This window comes from Schistosoma haematobium, chromosome 3 (genome assembly GCF_000699445.3).
Source record: "Schistosoma haematobium chromosome 3, whole genome shotgun sequence".
Classification (NCBI taxonomy): Eukaryota; Metazoa; Platyhelminthes; class Trematoda; order Strigeidida; family Schistosomatidae; genus Schistosoma; species Schistosoma haematobium.
Window position 1 is genome coordinate 14426279 of NC_067198.1, and position 27518 is coordinate 14453796.

General features: G+C 35.8%; 1 protein-coding gene across 2 annotated transcripts; it reads left to right on the forward strand.

The window, feature by feature from the left end:
• The first annotated feature begins 1768 nt into the window (after positions 1-1768).
• COQ3 (Hexaprenyldihydroxybenzoate methyltransferase, mitochondrial) lies at positions 1769-27375 on the forward strand. 2 transcript variants are annotated; one of them, XM_051213088.1, is made up of 12 exons: positions 1769-2151; positions 4351-4872; positions 5754-6153; positions 7986-8627; positions 9933-10369; positions 10471-10598; positions 11781-11935; positions 12900-15939; positions 18434-18594; positions 20418-22752; positions 24212-24371; positions 24957-27375. In XM_051213088.1, exons 1-8 carry the CDS (start codon positions 2041-2043, stop codon positions 13094-13096), a joined length of 2592 nt encoding a protein of 863 aa, XP_051069029.1. In that variant the 5' UTR covers positions 1769-2040; the 3' UTR covers positions 13097-15939; positions 18434-18594; positions 20418-22752; positions 24212-24371; positions 24957-27375. The 2 variants fall into 2 exon arrangements, with proteins under 2 accessions (XP_051069029.1, XP_051069030.1); XM_051213089.1 differs by lacking the exons at positions 1769-2151; positions 4351-4872; positions 5754-6153; ... (2 more) ...; positions 10471-10598; positions 11781-11935 and having other exon boundaries at positions 15764-15939; positions 20418-24371.
• The last annotated feature ends 143 nt before the right edge of the window (positions 27376-27518 follow it).

Consider the following 27518-nt stretch of genomic DNA (forward strand, 5'->3'; position numbering starts at 1 on the left):
ACTTCGTTGGAGTTTGGGCCCGGATTATTAATTGAGAAATGCTATCGGATTTAATCTTTCTCACTACGCTGTTGGTGCTATCACATGTAGAGGAACATCGGTTAATCAATTGAACCTATTTTTGATTGTTATCTCAGAAGCTTACAAGTAACATTCATTTCATAACAACTATTATCATTTTGTTATTTAATATACCACTTTTATTGTGTTATTTGTTACCTTTTTGCTTTTCTCATAAACAAACACTTAGGTTTGTAGTGTTAATTCATTTTGGTATATCACTAGTAACTGTGCGTATTGTTATGTCTTGAATGAGCTCTTTTGCTGGGATCCGTCACAAACTGCAGCATAATCTAACCCTATTTTGTCTCTTTATCACATCATCTATATCGCCCTAACTTCGCTTCCCCATAGTCTGCTTTGCGTTGATATGTGAGTTCGAGATTGCAACTGTAGATTCACATGCCTTAGTGCAGCCCATAATTTGTTTCTTCTCGGAGTGCTTTTTCTTTCTCTTATACCAATGCCTACATCCGTATGCTGGTTATCCGCTTATCTAAGGATACCCAACTTGATGATCTAAGGCTGCGCTTATGATAACGCTGGCTAGTCCCTCAGGAACTGATGAAGCGGTAAACAAATCCTCAAAATCAATAGCTCTGTAAGTCTTCGACATTAAATGTTGACCGCGTTAGTTTTAATGGACTCACTTAGCTGAAGGCACTCGCTGGTGCATCCGCACCAGATCACGAGTGGGAACGCTGTACTCAACATCCCCTGCAATCGCCATTCAGTCTAGATAGGTCGTTTCCCGATATATTGATAGCCTATCAACTATATCTTCGAATATCCTCGCTTCTGACTTTTGATTTCACTTGGTGGGTACGATTCATAGTAGAAGGTGTTACTGGTTAAAGCGTTGTGAAACTCCAGATACCTGTGGCATCTTCACAGAATTCTACTGATCTACTGCTACCGGTTTGATGATGTCACAGGTATTCAGTGTTTGACAACGCTTCTACCAGTAACACCTAATATATTTCGTTCCCACCCAGAGAAATCAAAAGACAGAGTCGAGGAGATCGGAAGAGTGTATTTGGCGATTACCAATATATCGGAATTCTCTGATCTAATCTGGCTAGCGATTGCGGTTGATGTTGAGCACGGCGTTACCACACGTGATCTGGTGCGGATGCATGACCGAGAGCCTTCAGCTAGATGAGTCCACTAAAACATATGGTCAGCATCCAATGTCGAAAACTTAGAGCTATTTATTTTGGGGATTTATTTACCGCTACAGGTTTATCACAGGGCAATTTTCTAGCTGCGTACAGCAGCTCGATCTCCTTAAGACTCAGCAGAGACTTTGTGGAACAGTATGCTTAGCACAGTCAAGGTTATAGTGGTTTGCAGCACATTTCATATGCATCCGGTGTGAGTTCGGTGCATACATTTTGATGACACTTATTGTCGTTGTCACATTGCATTCCATCATCGACAGGGAAGTGGCATGCAGGTCTGACACAACGATGTTTCAACCTGCACCATAAATTTGTTTCGTGATCTCACAGGAAGAACAACAGCGAAAATTGGTCTCTATAAAAAGCGTCTTCTAAGGCTTGACAAGTAATAGACACTGAACACAAACAAAAACAGAGGTTTGCATATCACTGTACGTAACAACAATAAAACATCCGACTTCAGTAGTTACAAAAAGACCTTAACACCTTTGGATACAAACAACATACAAAGATATACACAACAAGGAAAACAATACCACTGACTTATTTTCTATTTGCACTCAAAAGTACAGATGATAAGTTACTTCAGAAAAATGCGATAGCCTTGGAGATTACTTTAACTTAAATGAATTCAATCAAAGCAAAAACGGTAGTCTCTATGCCTAATTAAGCGGTCAATACTATAAAACATACTCTGAGGAAAAATACCACTGCCCTTTTTACATAGCGCGCGACGTTCGGAAGTGTCGGAGTACGTGTGGCTAAGGTTATATTCACCATCATTTTCGACACATTAAAAATGTGCTCATCTGACGTATTTTTCGGTGACAATTTCAGTCAAAATCAGTGGAACAGCAAATGCGAAGACACTTGTCATATTGATATTGGTTATTCTGGCCATTCAGAGGAGGTATGTACCGAACTATTAGTAGGGTGTTTTTATATTTTTTTACTGGAGTTTATCATTATTCTACCGGTCCCAGCAATAATCTTTGCTTAACACATTAGTCACTGTGACAAAAATAAATACGTCGACGCACTTTTGAGAGCTTCAAGTCTTGTTTTTCCTTGATTGGCGCAAATATCGGTCTTAAAGTAGGGTTTGGATATTTTCAGTTGAAGTTCCAAAGGAAGTCCGGTTCTTCTTATGAATTTCAGGAAACGGTGGAGACTTGTAAAAATCATCTTGGATAGCTGTTTGTTATTGGCAATCCAGTTGTGAATACGTATATTTAACAACAGCTTTTTGGCAAAATCGTATTTCAGCAGTGCAGCGTTTTGTGGGAATCTTTCTTTTGTAAATAGTCCGTTTTTGTTGTGACTTGGAAATGCCGTTGTAGTTATCTATGTATTAGTGATAGGCCCTTATGTGCTGGCACGAATGTGTCAGTCCAGTATCCCACAGCACATCAGCACAGTTATATGGAATCAGGATGAATAAAAAGAGTTGAAATGCTGCTATCAATGATAGTAAAATTGTTAAACATTAGATAATCTAATGTGTGAACATAACTTGGTCGCTGACTGACTTTTAGCATGTATGTTCTAAATGAATCAGTAAGTACACACGAAATCAGAATCAAGGATCCGTAGCTACTAGTCGAGTCATGTGTCATCTGGTTTCGCAATTTCAACTTCTGTCCAGCAAGATTGTCCACTATCTCCAATTTTGTTTAATTTCATCATATACATAATTCTGGAAATAATGCACTCATCGTCTGAATTCCCGAGAATTGATCTTCAAGGAAGTCCACTTGGCAACTTAGAATACGCAGATGACATAGTACTATTTGGTGATGATACTGGACACTGAGTAACAATGCCACAATGTTTGGGATGCGTTTCTTCCCCTCTAAATGCAAGTTGTCGCTTCAGGAGTAGCCTGCATCAATACCTGAACTAAGGATAGGGAGTGAAGTAGTCGAACGCGTTGACAACTTCGCTTATCTTAGAAGTCTGATCAGCCGTAATGGGTTGGTGTCTGACGAAATTTCAACACGGATTCAAAAAGCTCGTTTGACTTTTGCCAACTTACGTCACCTGTGGCGAAGGCGAGATATCCGTCTATCAATTAAGGGACGAGTATACTGCGCGGCAGTTCGTTCTGCCCTACTTTACGGCTGTGAAGCGTGGCCCTTAAGAGTTGAAGTTACTCGTAAGCTACTAGTATTCGACCACAATTGTCTTAGAAATATTGCTCGCATCTTCTGGGATCACCGGGTAAGTAATAGTGAGGTTAAACGCAGGGTATTAGGGAATGATGGTAAATCAGTTGATGAGGTTGTGAATCTTCATCGACTGAGATGATTGGGCCACGTGTTACGTGTGCCTGAACACCGATTACCACGACGTGCAATGCTGACCGGTGTCGGAGATGGCTGGAAGAAAGTTAGGGGCGGGCATACCAAAACGCGGCATCAGTGCTTGAAGTCACTAACTTCTAGTCTGAGCCATGTTGGTAGATGCAGACTACTTAGCTGGGGTCCTTGTGACTGTCGTAACCGATGGTTGGAGACTCTTTGTGACATGGCTCAGAATCGATCACAATGGCGTAGGTGTATACACTCTTTGTCTTCCTTTAAACCGTGAGATTAAAACTGCTCTGTACCTTTCTTTCTACGAACTGATTTTTTCTTTATGTATTATATCCTTATACACAATCTTTCTTTTATAGATTACTACCATTGAAGTAACTACTTCTATGAATTCGGTGTTCATCTTGTTGTGCTAATGAGGTATTGCAACTTGGACCGATGCAGATATGTGCCTGGTCCTATGTTGTATCTGACTAATCACCTAGTTTATGATACTTTTGACTCATTTCTACTCATCATTCATTATGTGTGAAACCTAGTTATTCGCAACTGTATAACTGTAGTCAACATTTAATTCATTTTTTTATCTCTGTATTATTTTTTTGTCTGTTGCACCAGGTGATTTTTGTTCTTATTTGTGCGATCCATTTATCATACTCTTCTATTGTGCAGCGTGGATTATTTTCTAAATTCATAATATGATTCATTCATGATAATATTTGACGATTGTAGCCTATATTTTTGAGAAAACTTTATTTTGTTATCATTACTATTTGACTGTTTCTTTATGTCAGCAATTTGAATCTGAGTTGGAGGCTATGAATAATGGTGACTTGTCTTCAGTCAAAAATTTAGAATTACAATTAGCTGCCTGCAATCGAATTGTTTCTCTGTTATATAATCGTCTTTCAACAGATCACTTTCAACTAGTACAGTTATTAAATAATTTGAACGAGTGTGGTGATTCAGTTTCTGTTACTTTGTCAACTTTATCCCAACTTAATCCACATCCTAGTGTTTTAGACATATGTTCTAATGTAACATCAACACATAGTCAATTAAAACATATTCAGTCTCTCTTGCTATCCCGTGAACAAGATGCCTCAGATAATTTGAAAATCATTTATACATTCCAACGAAAATTAGAAGAACGCATTAAACAATGCAAAATCCAAGCTCAAAATTCACTTAAAACTGCTAAACACAATTCTGTTCAAACTGATTCTATATCAAAGAATGAACAACTTAATCAGCAAACGTTTTCCGATCCAAAGCCTAATGGATTTAAAAATCCAGGAGAAATCAAATACGAAACTGTAAGGAGTTTTTCTTTACAACCTCATTGATAAAATTTTCTTGATTGTTCCATAATTGTTTTTTCTTCGTTCATACATGACATTTGACAATACAGATTGTAACTGATTTGTTCGGAGTAAAACCTTTTGAAGTTTAATTATGCTATTAGATACACAAACCAAACGGGTTTTGAACCTACAATTCTCAACTTGATTTAAAGCTAATTGCATCAACCACTAAGTTATGTGATAATTGTACTAAAAAGGCCGCGTAAAAGCACTTGGGAAGCATGACATACCATCTCCAGCTATTGCTCATTGTGTAAGAAATTCCCCCTTGCTAGTTGTTTGCTCATAACTGATTAAATTTCGATGTATCATGTTCCTGAGCTCGAATGCCGTCTAATATCAAACAGTAGATGCGAGATGGTAAATTTGGCACGCTTTTGGTTGATGCCGTTTATGCACCTTTTCAAGGTCTGGATCAAGAGGGGAGTAGTACGTCTATCCATGATTTGCGTACACCATTCGGTTTTGCATTTACAACTTTCAAGCCACCCCTAATTATGTAACTCACGTTGCAAGCTAAGAAGCGTGTGTATCTGTATCTGAATCGGACGTACACAGGACGTGAAAATAAGGTACTACAATAATCCTCGATTTAAAATATTACGAAGAGTGGTTGGGATTAGAGATGTGTCAGGGATCAGAAACACGTGGGATAAATTATGAAGCAATATGGTTATTCCTGATGACAAGAGTGATAATCATCAGTTTAATGTCTTGAGTTTTGGCTTCTAAAACTAGTATTTAGTACAAGAGAACTTTATTGTTAGAAGTTGTTATGTATTCAGAGTCATTTTCTGTTCACCTTTAAATCATTTCTCACTATTTCATTTTAGTTATTAAAATATGGACTGGTTAATCCAAGGAATGTTCTCAATCGTACACTAAAACATCCTGGTTTTTCTGAATCCGTTGAGCCAAGGAAGTGTGAATTACAAGAAGCTTTATTGAATGCAGTTGGTCAACTGGATCGTTTAAGAAAATACCGTATAAATCAAAAAACACGTATTGATCAATTACAAGAACGATTAGATCATATGGGTACTGAACTGGATTCTAGTGTAGATACTATTCGTCATCATCAAATAAATTATGAAGCACAAAAACGTAGAACCTCTATGGAGATTACTCATTTACGTAATCAATTAGCTAAAGCAACTGCTTTATTAGAACAGTTTAAATTATTCTTCAGTAAAACAAATCTGAACACTAGTTCTTTGAACCAAAATATGCGAGGTTTGTGCTTTATAAGATTGAAATTTGTTGTGATTTGTTTGTGTCCAGTGACTGATTTGATCTCACGCCTATTCGTCTCTTATCAATTGTTAGTTTATTGTGTTAATCTCTTATCGTTAGTTTGATGGTATGAAACGTTTATTATAGTGTTTCCTTACCGACAGATAAGTAATCTTTGTTGTGTCGTCCTACTCATAAGAGAGCTTGTATTCTCCTGTGTTTTTGTAATAATTTTGTCAAGTTTATTCTTTTACACTAAGGATTCCTCCCTCGCACGGTTTACTAACTTTTTATTTCAGCATTTTGAAATAATTACTTACTGGAACTGTCCCAGTGCGTTAATGTGACTCATTTTTTAATGGTTAAAGCAACGAATAAAAGAAACTGAATAACTATATCTTACTCCATGTATTGGGTTTTAAGTCATGCACTATAGGCACTCACAAAATTGTGTTTCGATATACAGTTCCAGATGTATTTAAATACAACCATATGTAATTTTTAAAAAAACCAATCATAAAGTAAGTTCAACGAAATTATAATATTTTCTATCTCAAACAATGTGTTGTAGTACTCAATAAATGATCTATCAACAATCCGTATTTACTAATGCGATCACCTCTTTTGATCTTAATTATTTGGACAAATGTATTAGCTGATTAAGCTGAGAATTCGCTTGAAAGTTCAGACGTATGGTACGAAATAAAGCAATTATTATCACCTTTATGAATGATGTATTTTTCCCTTAGATGTAATTTTAAAAATATGCTTCATCTCTCCCAGGTTTTCATACTATGTAACTAGAGCGTTGACACCATAGTTGATTAAGTACTCGACTATTTGCTTTATATTTCCATAGGACAGTCTGAAATGCTGATGAACTATGCTTAATAGATCCTGTAGGTATCTTATCAGAGTCACAAATTATTAAATATGCTAAAATCCTTTCAGTATCATATGGTGAGTAAGCTACTTCCTGGGAGACAAAGAATTTGATCAATTTAATCACTCCATATTACCGTATGTTTGATAAATAGTGTTTTCTGTTTTATTGCTCTGGTATCATTATATCATTCTGTTTGTTAGTGATTATAATATAAATTAATTAATTAACTCATTCACCAGGTTCTTGGGTATGAGCCACACTCAAAGTGTAGAGACTAATGATATTGCCCGCTCGCCCAAACAGAAATAGATGGAGTGGGATTCAAACGTGGTCAAGTGTGGCTCCGTTTTCACTTCATTATTCAATTTACAGGCTCTCTACTTCGTATGCCCCCAAATGCCCTGGTACGACCGAGAGTGGGGAGGGTCCGCTGTCCCTCTCGGAATGCTCTCACATGGCCACGCGTATATAGCCTCTGCCAGGGAAGTCTTAATCACTGCCTTCTCGTGGCGGGGGTGTTGTTTACGAAATTGATAAAACGAAAAGCGAATGTCCGGCGCTTTGACCGGATTCCAAACCAATGGTGCACATGGGCTCCAGTATCCTGCGGGAACAAATGGCGTATGAACCAATTGTTGGTCACCGGCTTCCATGGGACTGCATCTCCTTACAATGCTCCACTGCCTTGTGGATCAGACCTTCAGGTCGAAGGCTCGGGGAGTGGCCCTCTAAGAAAACCACCTGCTTCGGTTTGGGCACCCGGGCAGTATCACAGCTCTCACACATATCGAATGAGATTTGTGTGGCGCATATGTATTTGGTGCCTCCTCGTACCAATATCTGTGTTAAAATAAATAAATAAATGTCATATCGATATAAGAGATAAGTGTAAATAAGTAAAACGTTCAATAATGTGAATATTACTATTATCTTTTTTACTTCATAGTTCTCATTGGGAATTTACTAAAGCATTTACACACAAATAATGAACTGCAAGATATAGATACTTTAAGTATCGATGATTTAAAACTGAAATTATCTATTGCTCAAAATGAGCTTACTCAATTACGATTAGATATGGCACGTCAAAGAGAAGATGATGATCGTGAGGCATCAAGACTTCGGGGTCAGTTAGCTGAAGCAAGTTCAGATGCAAGAGCTTTACGGATGCAGTTAAATCGCCTTATATCACAAAGCATTTCTTCAAGCAAACTTAATGGTTTGGCGAATACAAACTCATCTGACTCCTCAAGCTGTACAAACTGTCAAAAACTTCAACGTCTCAACGATGTTTTACAACGGAAACAATCTAATATGAACCCGTTTCCTGATTTAATCAATCATCAAGGGAATATAATAAATCATCAGAATTTTGTTTGTGAGGACAGCACTGTTACGAAGAAAGCGATACACAAACCACACTTTATAGACAGTTTCGTTCAAACAGATTTGTTGAATGATATTCCCGCAACTGATTTTGTCCAAAAGGTTGATATAGCTATTGACCCTATTGATGGATACGATAACATCTCACCACATCTCCCGGTTAAAAATTGTAAATATGTTCAAACGGAATCATTCATCATAGGTAAATTTTAGACGTTCAACCCTCCTGTTATTTGGTTTTTGTTATTTCATTTTACGGACTATATCTTTTGTTAATTTCTGCAGTCTGCTCAAATTGAAACATCCTGACCACGAATATGGATGTTCCATAATTAGAGAAATTAGTAGGCAATAAGAATTTAGTGATGACAATGATCGTTTGATTTATACATTTCATTGTCATTTTCCCTGCCGATAACTTCGGGGTATTGGAGTTGGGCCTGTTTACATGTATATATAAGTTTATACTCCAGTTATCATTTATTTGCATTTATCTTTACAAAGGAAAGAAATCAGAATACTTGTGATGTATGTTGCTTACGTCGACAGATATAAGTAGTATGTAACACGGATCAGAAGCCGGTGTGTTGTGACTGTAAGCCCAGCTGGTTATCACGTGATTTATTCGCCAATCGAAATACGACTTATTTAATCTTAGCACTGCTAAACCAATGACGTTCGACTGGTATGAGCAGCCTAGCGTCCTTATTGGTCCTTTGCTCTTCTAGCCCGTCCAGTTGAGTCCAGAACGCCAATAACAGCTTCCACTATGTGAATCATTTATTTCAAACATACTTGGTTTATATACCAGCCAAACAGACCGCGTCACACCCTAAAATAGGAAATAACATTTATACAAGTTCAAGCCAAAAAGTGGCTGTGAAAGTGGGAGGCTGTTATCAATTAACTGAACATAACTTAAGAACAGTAAGTCGTTTAATAATAATCTATAGGCCGAAATGAAGCTTGTAATAAGAGGAATACAGATATACATGATCTAGTTACTGAACAGTTATACAATAGGTATATATATATATATATAATTAGTCCACTAATAGTTCTTAGAAGTTGCCTGAAATTTAATCTTCACTAGGATATAACAGAATGCCTAGCAGCATAAGATTGGGAAGATCGAATTGAAGATAACGGGAATATAAAGAGAGTAATTGTGATAACAACTGATGGAAGATGTGTAAATGAAATATTTAATGTATGGTTTTCATATTTCACGAAGATACTCTGTAATTTTATCATTCAACAATAAATTGGTCTTCCCCACCTGACTTCTCGTTAGCTACAACTAACGAAGTAGTATTTGGGTTAAGCATCACAGTTGTTACTATTTCAAGAATAACTAATCGATTGTTATACTACCTTTCATATTTAGCTGGCATGATGAGATTTCTCAGATGAACTGTTTCACTGAAAATTAATTAATCTTTGTTTTGTACATAGTTATCTTATGATTATTATAGTTTTTGCTCTTATCTGTTTTAACTGGTGGTAGGCAATGACATAACTTCATGCGAAACTTCATCCGGTGTAATTTTGATGGATGGAAGTTTAAAATATGGTAGTGTGAACGAACCAAGCATCCTAAGTGAGGTTCAGTTAAATAATCTTCATGTATCCAATAAATCGGCACCAGTATCATTAATGAGAAATGACAATGAAGCAGTAATAAATAGTTATCAAAATTCGATGCTTCATTCAATTAGTGAATTAAAGCATGATAACTTGGTTAACCCGAACCAAAGTGTTGATGAAGATTCGTTACATTCTCAGTTGTTACAGCGAATAAAAGTAGCTGAGGAGGAAGCGATTATGGCTATGGATCAGTTGAAGGCAAGTAATGCAGAGTTTCTTACTTTGAAAGAACGCTTATCCCATGCAACTGTAGAACGTGCACATTTAAAAGCAACCATTGAAGGATTGGATGAACAGGTTAGTTACGTTTTGTGAAGTAAATTTTTATTTGAAGCATTTGTTTTTATTAGTTGACATAATAAGACAACTTAACATTATTGTACATATATTTTACTCAGGTCGCGTTACTTGAAGACTCTTTGTATGAGCGTACACAGGAACTTCGTAGAAGTCAAATACTTCTTGGAAAATATTGTCCAACGTACCAAAAGCCTGTGACATCATATTCTGTTGAACCTGAAATACCGTAAGTTCCAACCATATGGTTATTTTATGAAGTACCACCCTTCGTCATATCTTATGGTTATTTAGATTTTGCGTTCACCATTTAGTTCAATGAATATTAGTTTATACTATTTCTTTGGATAAAATCCTAGAAGATTTTCAGACAAACTCTGACAAAAACAAACTTCTAGGAATAGTTTCCTGTTTAGAAAATTCCGCCTGATACCTTCATTAGTTGTGTTTATATTTGACTTGTATTTCAACTCCTCACTTACTACTGTGTTGAACTGATAAGTGATAAACAAAAATCCCTTGTTAATCCACTTGAATTAAGGTGTTTTTAGACGTTTCGTACACAACTAGATATTCTCTTCCTCTATGTACCACCTTTGCTAAATTGAAGTAAGAGTTTCATATGGAATTATCACTGGGTTACTTTTTTAAGGGATTCATCAAACTATTAAACCTAGATTATAATCCTTTGGTCGGTAGTAATTGATGATCATGAACTTCTTAAATGGCATAAGTTATGATCGACCATACAGGTCCAAGAACATTTACTCTGATTTTCTCCAAATGCCAAATATCGTGAGTTCGAATCCTAAGAGTGGGATCGTGGATGCACACTGCTGAGGAGTTCCATACTAGGACAAGATGGCCTTCCAGTGCTTCCAGGTTTTCCAAGGTGGTCTATCTTTAATTGATTCAACTATTAAATTACTAAATATCTGATTATCTTATACCTGTTTTCTTAATTTATTCTACTCCGCTTAAGCCAGTCTTAAGATTTCCAATGGATATTCGTGATTCGTAAGTTTCAGTAGCAAGTTTAAAAATTTTGTAGGATATTAGCTTCCAGTACATTTACACATCTGTACTACGTGTATATTATTGTATATAATTCAGTGGCTTTTTATTTAATACATTCAACTCTTGGACTCGAATCGTATCACTAGGGCTTACACTAGAAATGTGAGTAAAAGCCACGTCTCTGAAGAAGTGGCTTACACTGAGTCACGGAACGTCAGCAAATCTAATTCCTCTACTCATTGGGATATTACAAACATATTATTTTTATTTATAACAATCTACCCCATTCTCAATTTATTTGAAATTATCAAGTCAAACCTTGGTAATGATACTTGTAATACGTGTATTATTGTGTAGATCATATGAATATTTTTTTGCTTGTTATTTTTTTTAGGACATCGGAAATATCTATTAAAATACATGAACCAAACAATAATTATACAGACGAATCAGCAGTTGTTGATTTGAGAGGTCTTCCTCAGTCTTTTAAACCTACAGAATCATTTCTACGTTCTCTACCCATCAGATTTAAATCCTTACATCAATTAAGTAAGATTTTGTACTGTGCTTAATGTATAACGTATTGTACTTGTGCGAACGTGCTTTTAACTGAATAAATGCAATTTGTATAACAGTTGGGTTATGAGCAAAGAATATAGATTAATTTTTGTATGTTGTGTATGACCTTAATGTCGGGTGTTATTATGTTGAAACTGTCAGAAAAGTTTCAAGATCAGTTAACTCATTCACCCAGTACTTAGGCATGAACCACACTGCAAGTGTGAGAGCTAGTGAGATACCATCCAATTGCCTGAACCGAAGTAGTCGGGGCTCGGGGTTCCAACCTGACACTTAGTGGGTGAAATTCCAATATCTTAGCGAACAAACCACCACTCCACCGGAAAAAAATTAAGGTGATTTGATACCGATTAACAAACAGTGAGATTTAAAGAATAAAATCGACTGTTTCACCTGATATTAGTTTCTTATAGATATATATGTTATTTTATAATATTATTAAGATATTTTACTCCATTTTTTCATTGAGTAGATTCATATAACTTACTTGCTTACGCCTGTTACCTTTCGTGGAGGAGCACAAGCAGCCCACCAGCATTCTCCATCGAACTCTGTCCTGAGCAATCCTTCCTAGTTGCTATTCGGGTTTAAAATACAGGTTTAGACAATAGGAATAATAGGTTGATTGATAAAAATTGTTCACTTTCAGGGTCTTAGTTCACCGGAGCATTTATATTACTAGTGTAAAAACGTAGTACTTCGATGTGTTGCGTTTACTGGAATAAAATTTATGGTATTGAACGTTTCAGGAACCTTACAGCCGTCCATAACATTGATCATACTACCAGTTATATAGAATATTTAGCTGCCTTTTTTGGTATTAAAGTTTATTCTCTCCTCAAGATTGTGCGTTTCATGTAACTTTGAATAGAACTAAAAGTTATTTTCTTTACTCAATAATACCACTTTATTTTTATTATCCTTATTGTTGTAGTTAACCTAAAGGATTGGCTATCTGTTTTATTGAAGCAGTTGGTTGTACGTAGTCAACAACTAACACCCAGAATGTTTAGTGGTATAAGATTTACCTCATTTCGTCTGCAAAGTCAACCTAGACCTAAAGCAATGTTTATATTCTTGACTTATTTCTTTGTTGTACATCTAATGCTATTACATTGCTGGTTATTGTAAATATCTTGGTATTTTCTTCCTCTCTCTATCACTATTCTCTATTTCTCTGTACAATATTTCGCTTGATGTATTATTTTCAGTTATCATCTCTCTGATTATTTAATATGAATTCTTTTTTGTCAGTAGCCATTGTGATATGTCTCCACTTACTCCTTACAAACTTAGAGACTCTGTTCATTCTACCAATTGACCACTTTTTAAACTCTCGCTGTGAAGTCCTTAAATTCCTATTCTTCATGATTTGATGTTACTATTTTATTTTTCTGCAAACCTGTGTTAATTTTCTTTTTTTATGTCAAATGAATTTATCAATAAAGTAACATACATACTTATAAACTTACTTGTAGTTTGTCTTTTCACTTCCTTTCCTGATGAATTTGTGTATGCATATTATTCATAAGACATGTGTCTATTCGACTTGTTATATGTGCATTTAGCATAAGATTAATGTTTTTGTAATGGGTTTACGCACCGAGTCATTAGCGATGAATAAAGTTATTAAAATGGCATGTTCGCTCCAGTTGATGTTGCCGTAGTCCTTATAATGTTTTATGTTTTATACCAAGCGATCTGAAAATAGCAGTAATTACGTATTTCTAATTGTTTGCAGAATGAAAGATTAGAGAAGTTAAGTAATTCTTGTGTGAATACAGTTTCGTCATATCTTCGTAAATTGCCATAATACGTAACATGTATTGTATTATACCGTATAATGGAGTTTTAATTTCTATTATTTGTATAAGCTAATCCATAATTTAAAAAAACTGAACTCCTAATTAGGTATTATCATTGTAGTTTAGTGGCTTGGGGTGAGATCTCTGAGAAGCGATCAATCCCATGTTTGTTTAGTCCTATAATTGGTAATCAAGTTGCATTGTATCCACTGGTTTAGGTGAGTCGACAACGCATGCACTGTGTTGAAATGTTAAGTAGTGGTTGGAGGTATTTAACCATCGAACATCTTTGTACTTCGAATGATACTGCTACAGAGTCTTAACAATCCTATTTGATAGTTTACCCTGTTTATAAACAAATATGCTTGAATAATGTAGGTATTTTCATCTAAATCTCTAAGAATACATGTAATAAGTTGTATTTTTGCTGTTTACTAATCCTTCGTAATCAATAACCATGCATTATATTCTGGAATCTCAGTGAAACAGGAGATTGTAGGAGCAATTATATTTGCTGTATGTTTATGCTATTGAGTCGCATCCGTTCAGTATGATCTTATCAGTCTTTCGTACTTCACTGCTGAGTTTTTCATTTTAATTACAGTTTTATAAGGCCCATCACTATGACGTAGGCTCGTAACATTATCTAGTCTATCGGGATGTTCAGAACTAACCATGTAGATCAGACATTTTCCTTGCACTTATACAGAACTGTTATTCTCTACGAATGAGAAGTTCTAGTGTATTTCCCTTCAAACTGACAACGTTAAGTAATGTCTTAAATGTATAATTCTCATGTATAGATTTATGTTTCTTCACGTCTTTACTTAGTAAAATTCAGGTTGAGCGTCTACTTCACCAACTCTGTGTGTAGTGATATGATGAAAAATATATTACAGTGTATTTAGGTTTCTTTTAGAAATGCGAACAAGTGCAAATTATCAGAAGCCATAAAAAAGTTAATCTAATCCGTTGAAATCATGTTACGAGATTCTTTCTATATAGTAACAAATTACATTCTAAAACTCAATGTAACAGCTTGAATAATAATATTTAAGTATATCTGATATGTTTTTGAGTAGAAAAGCGAGCGATTTGTGGCTGATCACTTCTAATTAGACCTAAAATTACTTAGGAATTGGGTCATCCAACTGTACTGATTTTGCTTAGTGAAAGAAATCACTTCTCAATCTTGATGACTATAACTACCGTAGTAGCATTCACTAAATCTGTTGTAAATTTCTTGCATATTTCCCAATAGAATTTATTGTGGAGCGAAAAATTGTAAATTGCATATTCGGACTGTTTCTGTGTGATTCTCTGAGACTTAAAATATCTATCATTGATAAGTTTTAATCTGTAGACGCTCGGATTAAATGGTTCATGTTGTTAATTCCCAATCATTCCCATCCAGTACTTTCTCAACTTCGTAACTATTATGAGAATTAGAAACATTTATTCGAATTATATGGTCTACTTTCCATCTTGATTTTTTCAATTATTCCTCAGATAGTCTTGAAGTATTTCTTTCTTCCCTTAAGCCTACTTTGTTTTCAATCGAATCTCTGACCGTCGTTTGTTTTTATTGTGAAAAGTTAGTTTGAAATTTGTTGAATTCAGTTTTATGTTTCATTTCTTCCTTATACTAATATCTATGCTGTTTCCGGTCAACTGATTCCAACTCGTTTCCAAAATACAGTGCATCAATCACAATTGATTGATCACTGAGTAGTGGTGATCGATGTCATGTGTGTCAAGTTATCAGTGCATCAATCTTTAACTTCTAGGTTGATGCAAGTAATTGTAGGATTCTTTATGTGATCTTTTGATGTTCATCAAATTAAGTGGGAATCCATTTACCTAGCTTGTAGCGTACCGAAAAATATTCTTTTAAATCAAATTAAATCCGATGCTATGGAGTGTTTTCATCTAACTAGTCCCTAATGCTGTTGTTGATGTTCTTCTTGGTGGATCTTTTTGTATTTTCTCTACAGAACTAAGAAACTATGGCACGTCATTACTTGTTTCCTGCAGTGAAATTACTCAAGCAGAAATGTTTTCCATCCCTCAGTGGAATGAAGAGTTGTCAGAATTTTTCCAGTATGCAAATCGACGAAACAGAAGGCGCTAACTTCAAACGTTTCGCCCAGCATTGGTGGGACTATGATGGTGAGTGCTGTGTAATTTCTCACTATTTGTCTCGATACTGCTTTTTGTTTACTTGTACATGTTTGAATATTGTTTAGATTTTAAGTCATAAGGCTCGACAGGTGATCCTAAAGGTCTTCTTGATCCTGTTTACTGTTGTGTATATTTTTAAAAGGTTATATATTCATTTTATGCTACTTTGAAAATCAGTAGTTTTGTCCACTGTTTTTGTGGAACACTGACTTAATGGCTAAAGCATTTACCTTTCTCAACCAGTACATTTCATGTTCTGATCTCAAACCACTTTGATTTTACTGGTCAATTAGTATCATTGACGCTCTTTCAAACAATTGATCTCAAAGTAGAATACTTTGAAATCTCCTTGGTATATAAGGTATATGTTATTCACATGAGATATGTTTTATATTTATATTGTGAATCAGTAACTAGAATATTTGACGAACTAATCACCAAACACAAACTTTTTCATAATTTATGGATATATAAACGATCTGGGGACTGAATTACAGTAAACATGTAGCTTCATAGATTTTATCAACTCAAATATCAATGAAATGCCTATTATTTACTTACAGGAAGTGTGGTATATTTATAAATCTTTCTATTAACTTTAAGCAACATCTCAAGTATATATGCTTCATGAACTGTTAAATTGCATGTTTTGTCTTTCGCAATTGTTTTCTGCCATTGAGATCGGTAAATGATACGTGTTTCTGAAAAGGTTCTTTTAAATTTAATGGTGAATTCGTAAATTTCTTAAAATTCTTAAATGTATTAGTTTACTTTAAGATATCTTCAAAAGTTTATCTCTTCAGTCCATAATATTTCAAGTTAGCTTAAATTTGGCGACCTTCTTGAATATCTGGGTTACCTGTTTCTGACATCAACATATCTGGACAAGTTATATGTCTTTTACGTGTTTATGAAGAGCTTACGATCTTTCGCCGTACGAGTTACAAAAAAGTATGGTCAGAGACATTGTGATGGATGTCAATATGCATTGAAAAGAATGATCATTGTTCAGATGTCAATTCTTGAACTGCTAACATCTAACTGGTGATCACTCAATATTTATCGTCAGGATAGATGAAGAAATAAGGAAAGCAAACTTGTTGAAATATTTTGTGCTGAGAATTCTATGTTGTGCCAAAAATATATTGAATAAAGCCATTAATAATAATAACCTTGTTTGCTACCTAGATACAAAAATTGGAATGGTCTGTCGTGACTACTCTATTAAATGTACCGTTTGTGCCTTAAGGTCCTAGTTGGAAAAATATAAGATTAGAGCCAAGTAGATCCTTTCGAAATTACAAAGTTGTGCTTTTGATTGTGCCAGAGTGTGGCAAAGTTAGGGACTTTACGGATAAGCAATATCACCAGAGGTTCTGCCTTTCTATAAATAGAAATTTGTGGTGTGCACTATAATTGATTTTATGAGACAAAATGGTACATATCAGGAATTCATTAAATATTGGATACATATGTGGCATTGAATTAAGTCATCCTAATCAGTTTAGTTATGTTTGTACATTTTTTTGTAATCTATTGGTTTTATTTTTGTTTTCACTATTGGTTGTTCAGATAGTACATTAACTAACTAACCAAGTACACTTTTTTGTATTTGGCTTTGAATCACGCAGTGTGTTGGTGATACTACTTGTCTGTCCTCACTGAAGTATATGAAACAGGATTTAAACCTGTGACCTGCCAGTTGAAAGTACAAGGAGGCACCAAATATATATGCACCACATTTCGCCATTCGATCTGTGTGAGGGTGAGAATACTGCCCGGTCGCCCAAACTGAAGCGGGTGGTTTTCTTAGTAGACTGCTTCCCGAGCCTTTAACCTAGAGGTCTAATCCACAAGGCAGTGGAGCAACGTTAGGAGATGCAGTTTCATGGTAGCCGATGACCGATAATAGGTTCATACACCATTTGTTCCCTCAGGATCTTGGAACGTATATACACCATTGGTTTGGAGTCAGGGTTTTCCAACTCCCTTAGGTGTATCCTCTATATCCACCAACCTAGTTGGAGCACCGGACATGCGCTTTTCATCTTCTGAACTTCGTAAGAAAACCCCTCGCCTCGAGAAAGCAGTTAGCAGGACTTTCCTGGTAGTGGCTGTATACTCGTGGCCATGTGATATCATTTGGAGAGAAAGAGAGAACTGATTCTCCCAACCCTCAGTCGTACCAGGGCGTTTGGGGGCCTGTTACCAACATAATCGCTGTCGAATTTAAATTGTAGGAAATAATATGCACTCATTATTACAAACAGTACAATGTACTAATTCCTTTTATTAGTTACACATGGTGTCTAGTTATTTAATTGCATCTCTTCATACATTATCTCATTTGTTGACAGGTTGCATTCATCTTGGTTTCACTGTTCATTTACTTATATCTAGTATCGTATAAATATGTGATAGTTACATACGATTGTTGTAAACGGATAAAACTACTTTCTACTTATATATTTTATTTTCAAAGGAGATTTACAGCCATTGCATACTATGAATCGTTTGCGTGTACCATTTATTCAAAATGGTCTTTGTCCATTAACTACATTATCTACAATTGATTCAGTTTGTTTACCTTTGAAAGGTACGAAGATTTTAGATGTTGGTTGTGGTGGAGGTATTTTAGCGGAAGTGAGTTATTTCTTTTCATGTTTGCATTTATTTATCGGTCGTTAATGTATCTGCATAAATTGCATTTATAAAAGTATGTCTTATCTGTATTCGAGGTTTTCATTTTATGAAATATCTAGTCGTTCACTTTTTTCGTACACTACTTAGAAGTGCCCATTTAGCCATTCTTATAATACCAGAATCAATCAACTGTTGATTATCAATGTGGGTTGATCAACATGTTCTCATAATAACAAATTTCTCTGAACGTCGTCAGTCTGTGTTTCGTTTTATTAAGGTTTCATGATGAAGTGTAAGTTGACTGAAAGTGATCATCTTTGGGGCTATCAATCCTGGTTCTCTGCCAGCTGAAGGTCGTCTTCAGGACATATTTGTAATATTTAGGGATCTAATATGTGCCCTGTCACTTAATGTCACATTCTAAGAATTTACCACTGAGCTATTCGGGTCGTGACTGGCCTCTTAGAGAGCTGAGGTATTTATACCGACTGATCGTTTAGTCACAGTCAATGTCAGGTTATCTAATTTTTGAAGTCGACAAAATCCCATCAGTCTAAAGATAAAATTAAAAATGTTTTAAGTGGTCAGATCAGAAGTTGACTGTGGTTCATGTCATTCACTATAATTCACAGATTTGTACATAAATGTAAATTCTCTCAGGAGTTCGCGATATAGTTGATTATTAGAAAGGATTGAGAAATTTATACAAATGAATGGATGGGATCGTATCATGTATTAGGTTACAGATTTCATTGGTATCTGTCTTCAATCAATGATTCATATCGTTTGAGAAAACAAAGCTTTTCGAGTTAAAACACATTGTGTACTTTAACCTGATTGCCAATATCATCTTGATAATTTATTGTCATCTTCAAAGCATTTATACAATGTAACATACTTAATAACTCTTCGAATAACACATTACTTTACAGGCTGACAAACTAGTCATCAAAATCATCCCTTAATTTTTATGGTTATATTGTGAACGTTTGCTGACTAGTTATAAATTTACTTTTTGAAATGTTAAAGGACGAAACATACACCAAACATTTGAAAAGCTTCATTCAGAACGCTAAAGAGGTTGTACTTTCATAAAAATGCTTACTATATTTTAGGCAGATTATTTTTGTTAATATAACGACGACATCTACTAGTCTAAGTGACTCGAAACTGTTTGCACTATGTCTATATACTAGGTGGTTGGGGATAGCCTTCGAAAGACCCTGGACCAACGTTTCGTTCTAGTTGACAATCTTAACGAGACTGATTCTCCCCATGGGATTCGAGCCTATGTCTCTCTGCTACACAATCTTAAACGTTACAACTTCGTTTTTAGGACTTTGAATTACCTCCTGCATCACTGTGATATTTATAATTGATTCGGAACGTTTTAGTGTATTTGATTCCAGGTACGCCTTTCTGGAGAGTACTGACTGGGATGAAACTTCGGCCCAAGGTTTCCTGTCGACTGCTTCCAACCGCCTAATATCAAGAACGATCATCATAGTATACATTCACTAAGTTGCCATACGAATAATTATAATACAGTTGATTTATTTACATTTTATCCAGTTACCCACATATTTTTTTAGCTTTCAAGAGTTCAGTCATTATTCGTCTATCGTGCAATTTGAGATTTTATCTAATTATTTACTTAGAAGATAACTCAGTTAGATGATATTTCTTTCTGTCGAAAAAACTCATCACTTTTTTAAGATGTTTCATAAAAGTAGCTTTAGTTTCCTAAATCGCTTAATTTTTTCAATTAATATTTCTTTTAATAAATCTTTCATATTGTTTATCTTGGAATAATTCCTTACTAGGCACTATCTATGTTGGGAGCAGAAGTTTTGGGCATAGACTTAGTAGAAGAGGGTATAAAAGTAGCACAAGAACATGTTGAAGCTACATCTTATCGCTGGGTTGATCATCCAGATTTACATAAACCTACATATAAACTTACTAGTGTGCAATCAATTAGTCAAGAATATCCATGTCAATTCGACGCAGTTGTTGCGTCTGAAGTATTAGAACACGTTACTGATTGGGAGGATATGTTGAACAGTTTAAAACAGTGCTTGAAAGTAAGAAATATATCATAGATATTATTCTTGAATATGTATATAATAGTTTTTAGTTCTTTAATTCCCATTGTTCATCAAGATCATATTTACTCTCAAATCCTTCGATAATAAACGAAACAGCATTCATGGAGAAATCTCTTCACAAACAATATTAACAGTGTGTCGTAATGTTGAAAAAAGGACGTTTTGCATTTACACACATGATAATAGATGATACCAATACCAAGGTGGGACTTGATATTTCCAAATAAATTGAGCATTGGCTAAAAAGTAAATAACAAATATACTTTTCTAATATCCCAATGAATAAAAAATGGTATTTCTGACGTTTCGTGACTTAACGTAAGTCACGATCGGTTATTTGTATGCTCGGGAGAAGTGACTTACATTAAGTAATAAAACGTCAGAAATACAATTTTCTGCTGATTGAGATATATTTATTACTAATAGATAATACGTTTTGATACACTAACACTGTACTCGGTAACTTCGATCGTAACTAGCTTCCCCGTAGTGGTCAGGCTTACGTATCATAATGGCTCGGTCGAGCTATATTAGGTGAAACAGTTGTTCCTACCATCCCAGGGAGGCCGGTTGGGGAACGTCAAAACTAGAAGCAGAAAACTCATGGTTCGAGGACAAAGTCGTGCTGCTCATTGTACTGAATTATGGCGTCAGTAGGATGTTTCCCACAGAAGTCAGCATCTGCAGCGAATCTACCTTCTCACAACGAAAGCAAGAGATTAGAAATAGTCGATCTCGAAGATTTCATACCTTACCTGCATACAAATTCTGATTACGATTACTAAAAGCCAACAAACATTGTGTCAAGAAATATTGTTTGCTGTCAACTTTGCTTTCGAAAAACAGCAAATTCATTCACCATTCGATATAAAATGAACTATGCTTTCAAGTCTATAAGTGATAGCTTCGTTGTTTGATAATGACGACAGTTGTCGAGATAGTGTATTTTTAGTACGTTTATCAAAGACCAGTAATGTGTTGTTTATGAGATATCTCAAACCAAGTATAGCAACACTCCTACGATTAATTTCTATCATAGTTAATTGTTGTCAAGCCCTTTTATTAACTTATTTAACAGACAATGCTATTCAGACAGTAACAATTCGTCTATTTCTTTGTATTATTATGATCACTATCATGTCTGTATAAGCATGTATGTTTGATCACATGTAACAATCTACGCACATATCTCTCTAGCTTAAATGTTAATCACTTGAATATCGCTCGATGAATCATTCTCTTTCCTATGTATATAGATGCTTGAATTGCCTTGCATAGCTACGCCTTGATTCTATTTGACTGTGAATTCGCCTCTGTATTCGCTAGCACACACAAGAGCCTATCCACTCCAATTCGCTCGATGTGCTTGTAAATTTTTTATCTGTGCTATCCGCTAATAAACTGTAGTCGCCGCTTCTTATTGCCTTCTGAATTCAAACACCGTCGAGTTTTCTATAATAACGGTTATCAAGCTGATTGATTAACGAAGTTAAGCCACTACAAATGTTTGGGAAACTTTGTAGACTACGATTTATCATAATCATTTTCATTGGAATACCTCAAATATAATAAAGATTTGCTCGCATTACTCAGCTTTATGATTGAAGATCTACAAAGGCAAATGGCCGATTAACTTCATCTGAATCAGTGTAATACTTTTGCCAATGAAAGATCGCCATCAATGTAACTGAACTTAAGAATACGTGACTCTATCCTCATACTCTTTTCTTTTTTATTGTCTAAAAATCATTCCAAAATAGAAATTTATATGAAGAATGAAAATACCAAATTGGTAAACCGAGGTTTGTACTCATCAATGTGTATAAGTGATTTTTTCCAGATTTCAATCAATGTTGACGGAGTTACACGACCTTTGAGTGCTGTTAGAGGTATGATGGCGGTTATTACTTCCCGGTTTCCCGCACCGTGAAAGGAGTTTTCAGAGGTACCTGAAAAGGAGATTGGGGTCCGAGTTGGTCTTAGTAACCTACGAACGTGACCGCAGTGCTCAAGGGATAACGTCTTGAGGTCGGTCACACACGACCTTTGTGTGAGTAATTTTCGTGTTAGCTCCGTACTTGTTGAGACCTTACTGTCTAAAACGGAAATCCATAGCGTAGGACAAGGTGTGCATTTTTAGGGTCGACCTCTTCTAACTTCACCCTTCCTTATGAGAATGCTGCATCGCTGTTATACTGGTTGTTTGGCGTCATACGTTGGTGCAGTCAGCCGTACGACTTCGTCCTCGGACCTTGGGTTTGCTGCTTTTAGTCTTACCGCTCTTCAAACGACCTATTTGGCATAGTAGGACCTTTATGAACGATTGTTCCAGTCAGTATAGCTCGATTGGTTCATCATCATAGGCTATCCCGACCACCACGTCAAGGTAGCAACAACGGTCGGATTACACGACCTAATTATTTTGAAATCTACTTCAGTTATAATGTGGTGTGTGTTACTTATATTGACATAAGTAGTATATGATGTTAGTCGTGAACAGAAGGTCTAGCAGCAGAGAGACTAGAGGATCTAACAGTAAAGAATGGAAACAGGATGCAATTTGTATGAAAATGCAAGAACAATGAAATCTGATTCATTTTGAGACAATTGGTAGACATTTTGCAAATTAAGCATTTACTTTATGATTGTTAGATTTTATTAACAAGTCCTGTAATTTTGTGTTAAATACATTTGATTGTCCCGGCCCGTGTTCTGTCCACTACAGTAATACTTGTCGTAATAAATATGAATGAATTGAAAACGTGCTGATTAGTTTCACACGAATTTAAAATTTTGTAGTTTATGCGTTCAACTCATATTCATTTACTCTGGATGTTTGGCTACAGAGTAGCATAGGACCCTAACAACTTGTTTAACACTTACATTTCATGTATATTTAATCCTTGAATCCATTAAACTGGACATAATTGATGGATGGTGTAGTGTTTGTCACTTCTTATATCTAGATGTGCTTAACTTACTTGTCCCTTGGTACTGAAACCCTCAAATCTGATGATGTATAGTGAATATACAAAGGCTAGCAATATATATCTATTTGAACCCGGAAATAAATCAAAATAATGCGTGAATACACCACTTTTTATGTGATTTATTAACAGTCAGATTTGTGTAATTTGGAACTGAGTAGTAATTAATATCAATTAATCACTAACTTACTACGTGACCAATTCTTTACATCACCATACAATTAGGGGTCTATAACCAACAGATCGAACTAATTGACTAAGTCTTATAATTGCCCCTTCTCAGGATGTGATTATATGTCATAGACAGTTGGGAAAAACTATTAACTTTATATGCCATTCCCACTTTAATCGATTTATTCACTACTCACCATATCAGATTGTATTTTAACTCCCAATACTAAACTGTCAATAGACATTGCTCTCTGTACATTTTCGGATTATTTTGTTGATGTTTTTGTTTTTGTGTTTTTCAATTAAATTCTGTTATTTAATTGATGTTATTTATAATCTCTTTCTTCTCAGTTAGAAGGAATGTTATTCGTAACTACAATAAATCGTACTACCGCTTCATTACTACTAGGAATTGGTGTAGCTGAATATGTAGCTCGTATTGTTCCACGTGGTACTCATGATTGGAATAAATTCATTGAACCTAGTCGGTTACAGATTGCTTGTATCAAGCGTAAGTTCTAATAGTGGATTTTATTTTATTCCATTTTATTTATGTTTTCCTTTTAGTTATTTGATTGTCTTGATTACCATGATACGGAATAATAATCATTATAATAACAATATTTATAAGACTAAAATTAACCATCATGGTAATAACCACTTTAGGTTGAGGATAATGTAATCTTTCAAGTAGTCAAACACTAATGTATATTAGTATAAGAGTTTGTGGAGATCGGGCACAGAACCTTCGGTCTAACGCACGAATGCTTAAACTCTAAACCACTGAGGCATTATTCGACGGTGTTGATGTATAATTTCAATCAATCCACAATCTTGCACAAACCTTCATCCATTGCTAGTGGTCGATAACTTTCTCACCCAACACGGATTAAACTCCACTTGTCACGGATTCTCAATAGAACTCCAGAAGTTATATCTTGCAGTTAGTCACTAGTTAGCTTATGATTATATTGGTATGGGGGATTTATGGAGGTTGTAATATTTTCATATTTGAAATTACAAACCGATCTTAGCTGTATATAAACTTTTTAACTCTAACCTTACTTTCTAGTTGCTTTTTTGTTTACTTCTTTAGGTGGTTTGCAACCGCGTCAACTCAGTGGAATGTTATATAACCCATTAAGTCGTCGATGGCGTTGGAGTAGTAATTTATCACTAAATTATGCATTCAGTGCTATGAAAATCGATGAATAAATAAGATGAAGAACACCAATTATAAATGCATTTGTTCTTCGTCAACTGTTTCTTTCTCAATCTATTAATTTAGTAAAAGCAAAGTGTGATCAATTATCACGAATTTATTGACACATTCTTCCCATTGTTTGCTTTCAATAACATTATATAATAAGCTGATAATTATTGTAAAGTCTTGTCAACTCATTAGATAATTATCAAAAACTTAAGCATTAAATTTTTTCAACTAAATGATTTACGGTATTAGCTTTTATGTATTATTTATTTATTTATTTTAACACAAAGATATTGGTACGAGGAGGCACCAAATACATATGCGCCACACAAATCTCATTTGATATTTGTGAGGGTTATGATACTGCCCGGGTGCCCAAACCGAAGCAGGTGGTTTTCTTAGGGGGCCACACCCGGAGCCTTCGGCCTGAAGGTCTGATTCACAAGGCAGTGGAACAACGTAAGGAGATGCATTCCCATGGTAGCCGGTGTCCAACGATTGGTTCATACGCCATTTGTTCCTTCAGGTTATTGGAGCCCATGTGCACCATTGGTTTGGAATCAGGGTTTTCCAACTCCTCTAGGTGGACTCTCCATATCCACCAACCCGGTTAAAGCGCCGGACATTCGCTTTTCGTTTTATCAATTTCGTAAACAACACCCTCGCCACGAGAAGGCAGTGAGTAGGACGTCCCTGTCAGAGGCTATATACGCGTGGCCATGTGAGAGCATTTCGAGAGGGAGAGCGGACTCACTCCACTCTCGGTCGTACCAGGGCATTTGGGGGCCTTAACTTTATAGCAGTCATGAGAGCTAATGCTGTAGAACATTAGTGTTTTATTTACCGTAACTAATTTGCATATTGTATGCTGTTTTTTATTAACCTTTTACTTTGAGTCGAACTTTCGTCTATGGTCACTAAATACATTATTATTTGTCTTTTGTCTTATTTTATTCGTATACACATACATTAGTACAAGGATGCACCAAATACATATGCGTCACACAATAACAATAAGGTTGTCAAGTGATAGAGAATGTAAAGTGCGTACAAGAAAAAGTAGAACAACGAACAGAAATTAGTGTATGGGAGTGAAATATTAATGGGAGAAACAGTTCATTTAGCAAGAATATAACCATAAAGAATTCTTTCAGTTAAAGAAGTTACGGTCACTTTTTATGAAGTAAGTTACAGCTCGATCGCCACTGGCTCCTATTCTGAGTCATATCTGATATAGGTACAAGGGGGCACCAGATTCATATGCGCCACACAATAATAATGAGAATGGGAAGAGATAAAGAATGTAAGGTGCGTATAAGAGAGAAGAAAAAAGAACAATAACGACCACAGATTAGTGTATGGTACTGAAATAATAATAATGGGGGAAACAGAAAGAATTCTTTCAGTTAAAGAAGTCACGGTCACTTTTTATGAAGAAATAAAAGGTTATAGCAGGATCGCCATTGACTTCTATTCTGAGCCATATCTGATAACGTCTCTAGTCACTGTGTTGCACCATCTCTAGGATCCCAATCAAGGAGTAGTGAAGGACCAACACAAGCCAGGCCTGTACAGCTTTCTTTCATCCCACGACACCATGTCATACATTGACCACGTCTACGATTTTTCCAACCATTCCCAGAGTCGGCAGATAATTCGCGACGTGGAATTCTCTGGGACGACATTCGTAGAACATGTCCAAACCACCGAAGTCGATGTGCCCGAACACACGGTACCGAATCTCTGCATTACTAACATGGTGTTGCCACTGAATGTCAGCAATCGTTCGGAGACAACGATGATCGAACACAGAGAGTCGTCTAACATCCTCAACTCGGACAGGCCAGGTTTCACAAGCATAGAGCAAAACTGCTCTCATCGACACGTTGTAGGTCCGACCTTCCACTCTCAGATTAACATCACAAAGGCATCAAAGATGGACCAGATTGACATAAGCCACTCTGGCTTTCCCTATACGTAAATCGATCTCATCACTCACGCCACCACCAGCACTTATGCAGCTACCTAGATACACGAACTCGACTACTATCTGCTAACTACCCATGGTGAGTGCAGGATCAGGGTCCTGCCAGTCTTGTAAAAGTACTTTGCACTTTGAACGTGCAAAGCATATACCATACGTACGGACGATAATTCCCAACTGATTAAGTGCGGATTGCATGCCTTGGGCATTATCGCACAGTAAGACAATATCATCTGCATACTCAAGGTCGAGAAATCTTTCTTCAGGCAACAGATTCACACCACCATCACTTACATCCATCAGAGCTGTTTCCAGAATGTCATCGATGGCAAAGTTGAAGAGGAATGGTGAGATTGGGCAACCCTGCCTAACCCCACTGCTCGAATGGAACAATGGAGAGAGGTGGTTGTATGTCCTCACTCTACCTGAGGTGTTTGTATATAGGGCTTTTAGGATGTTAATAA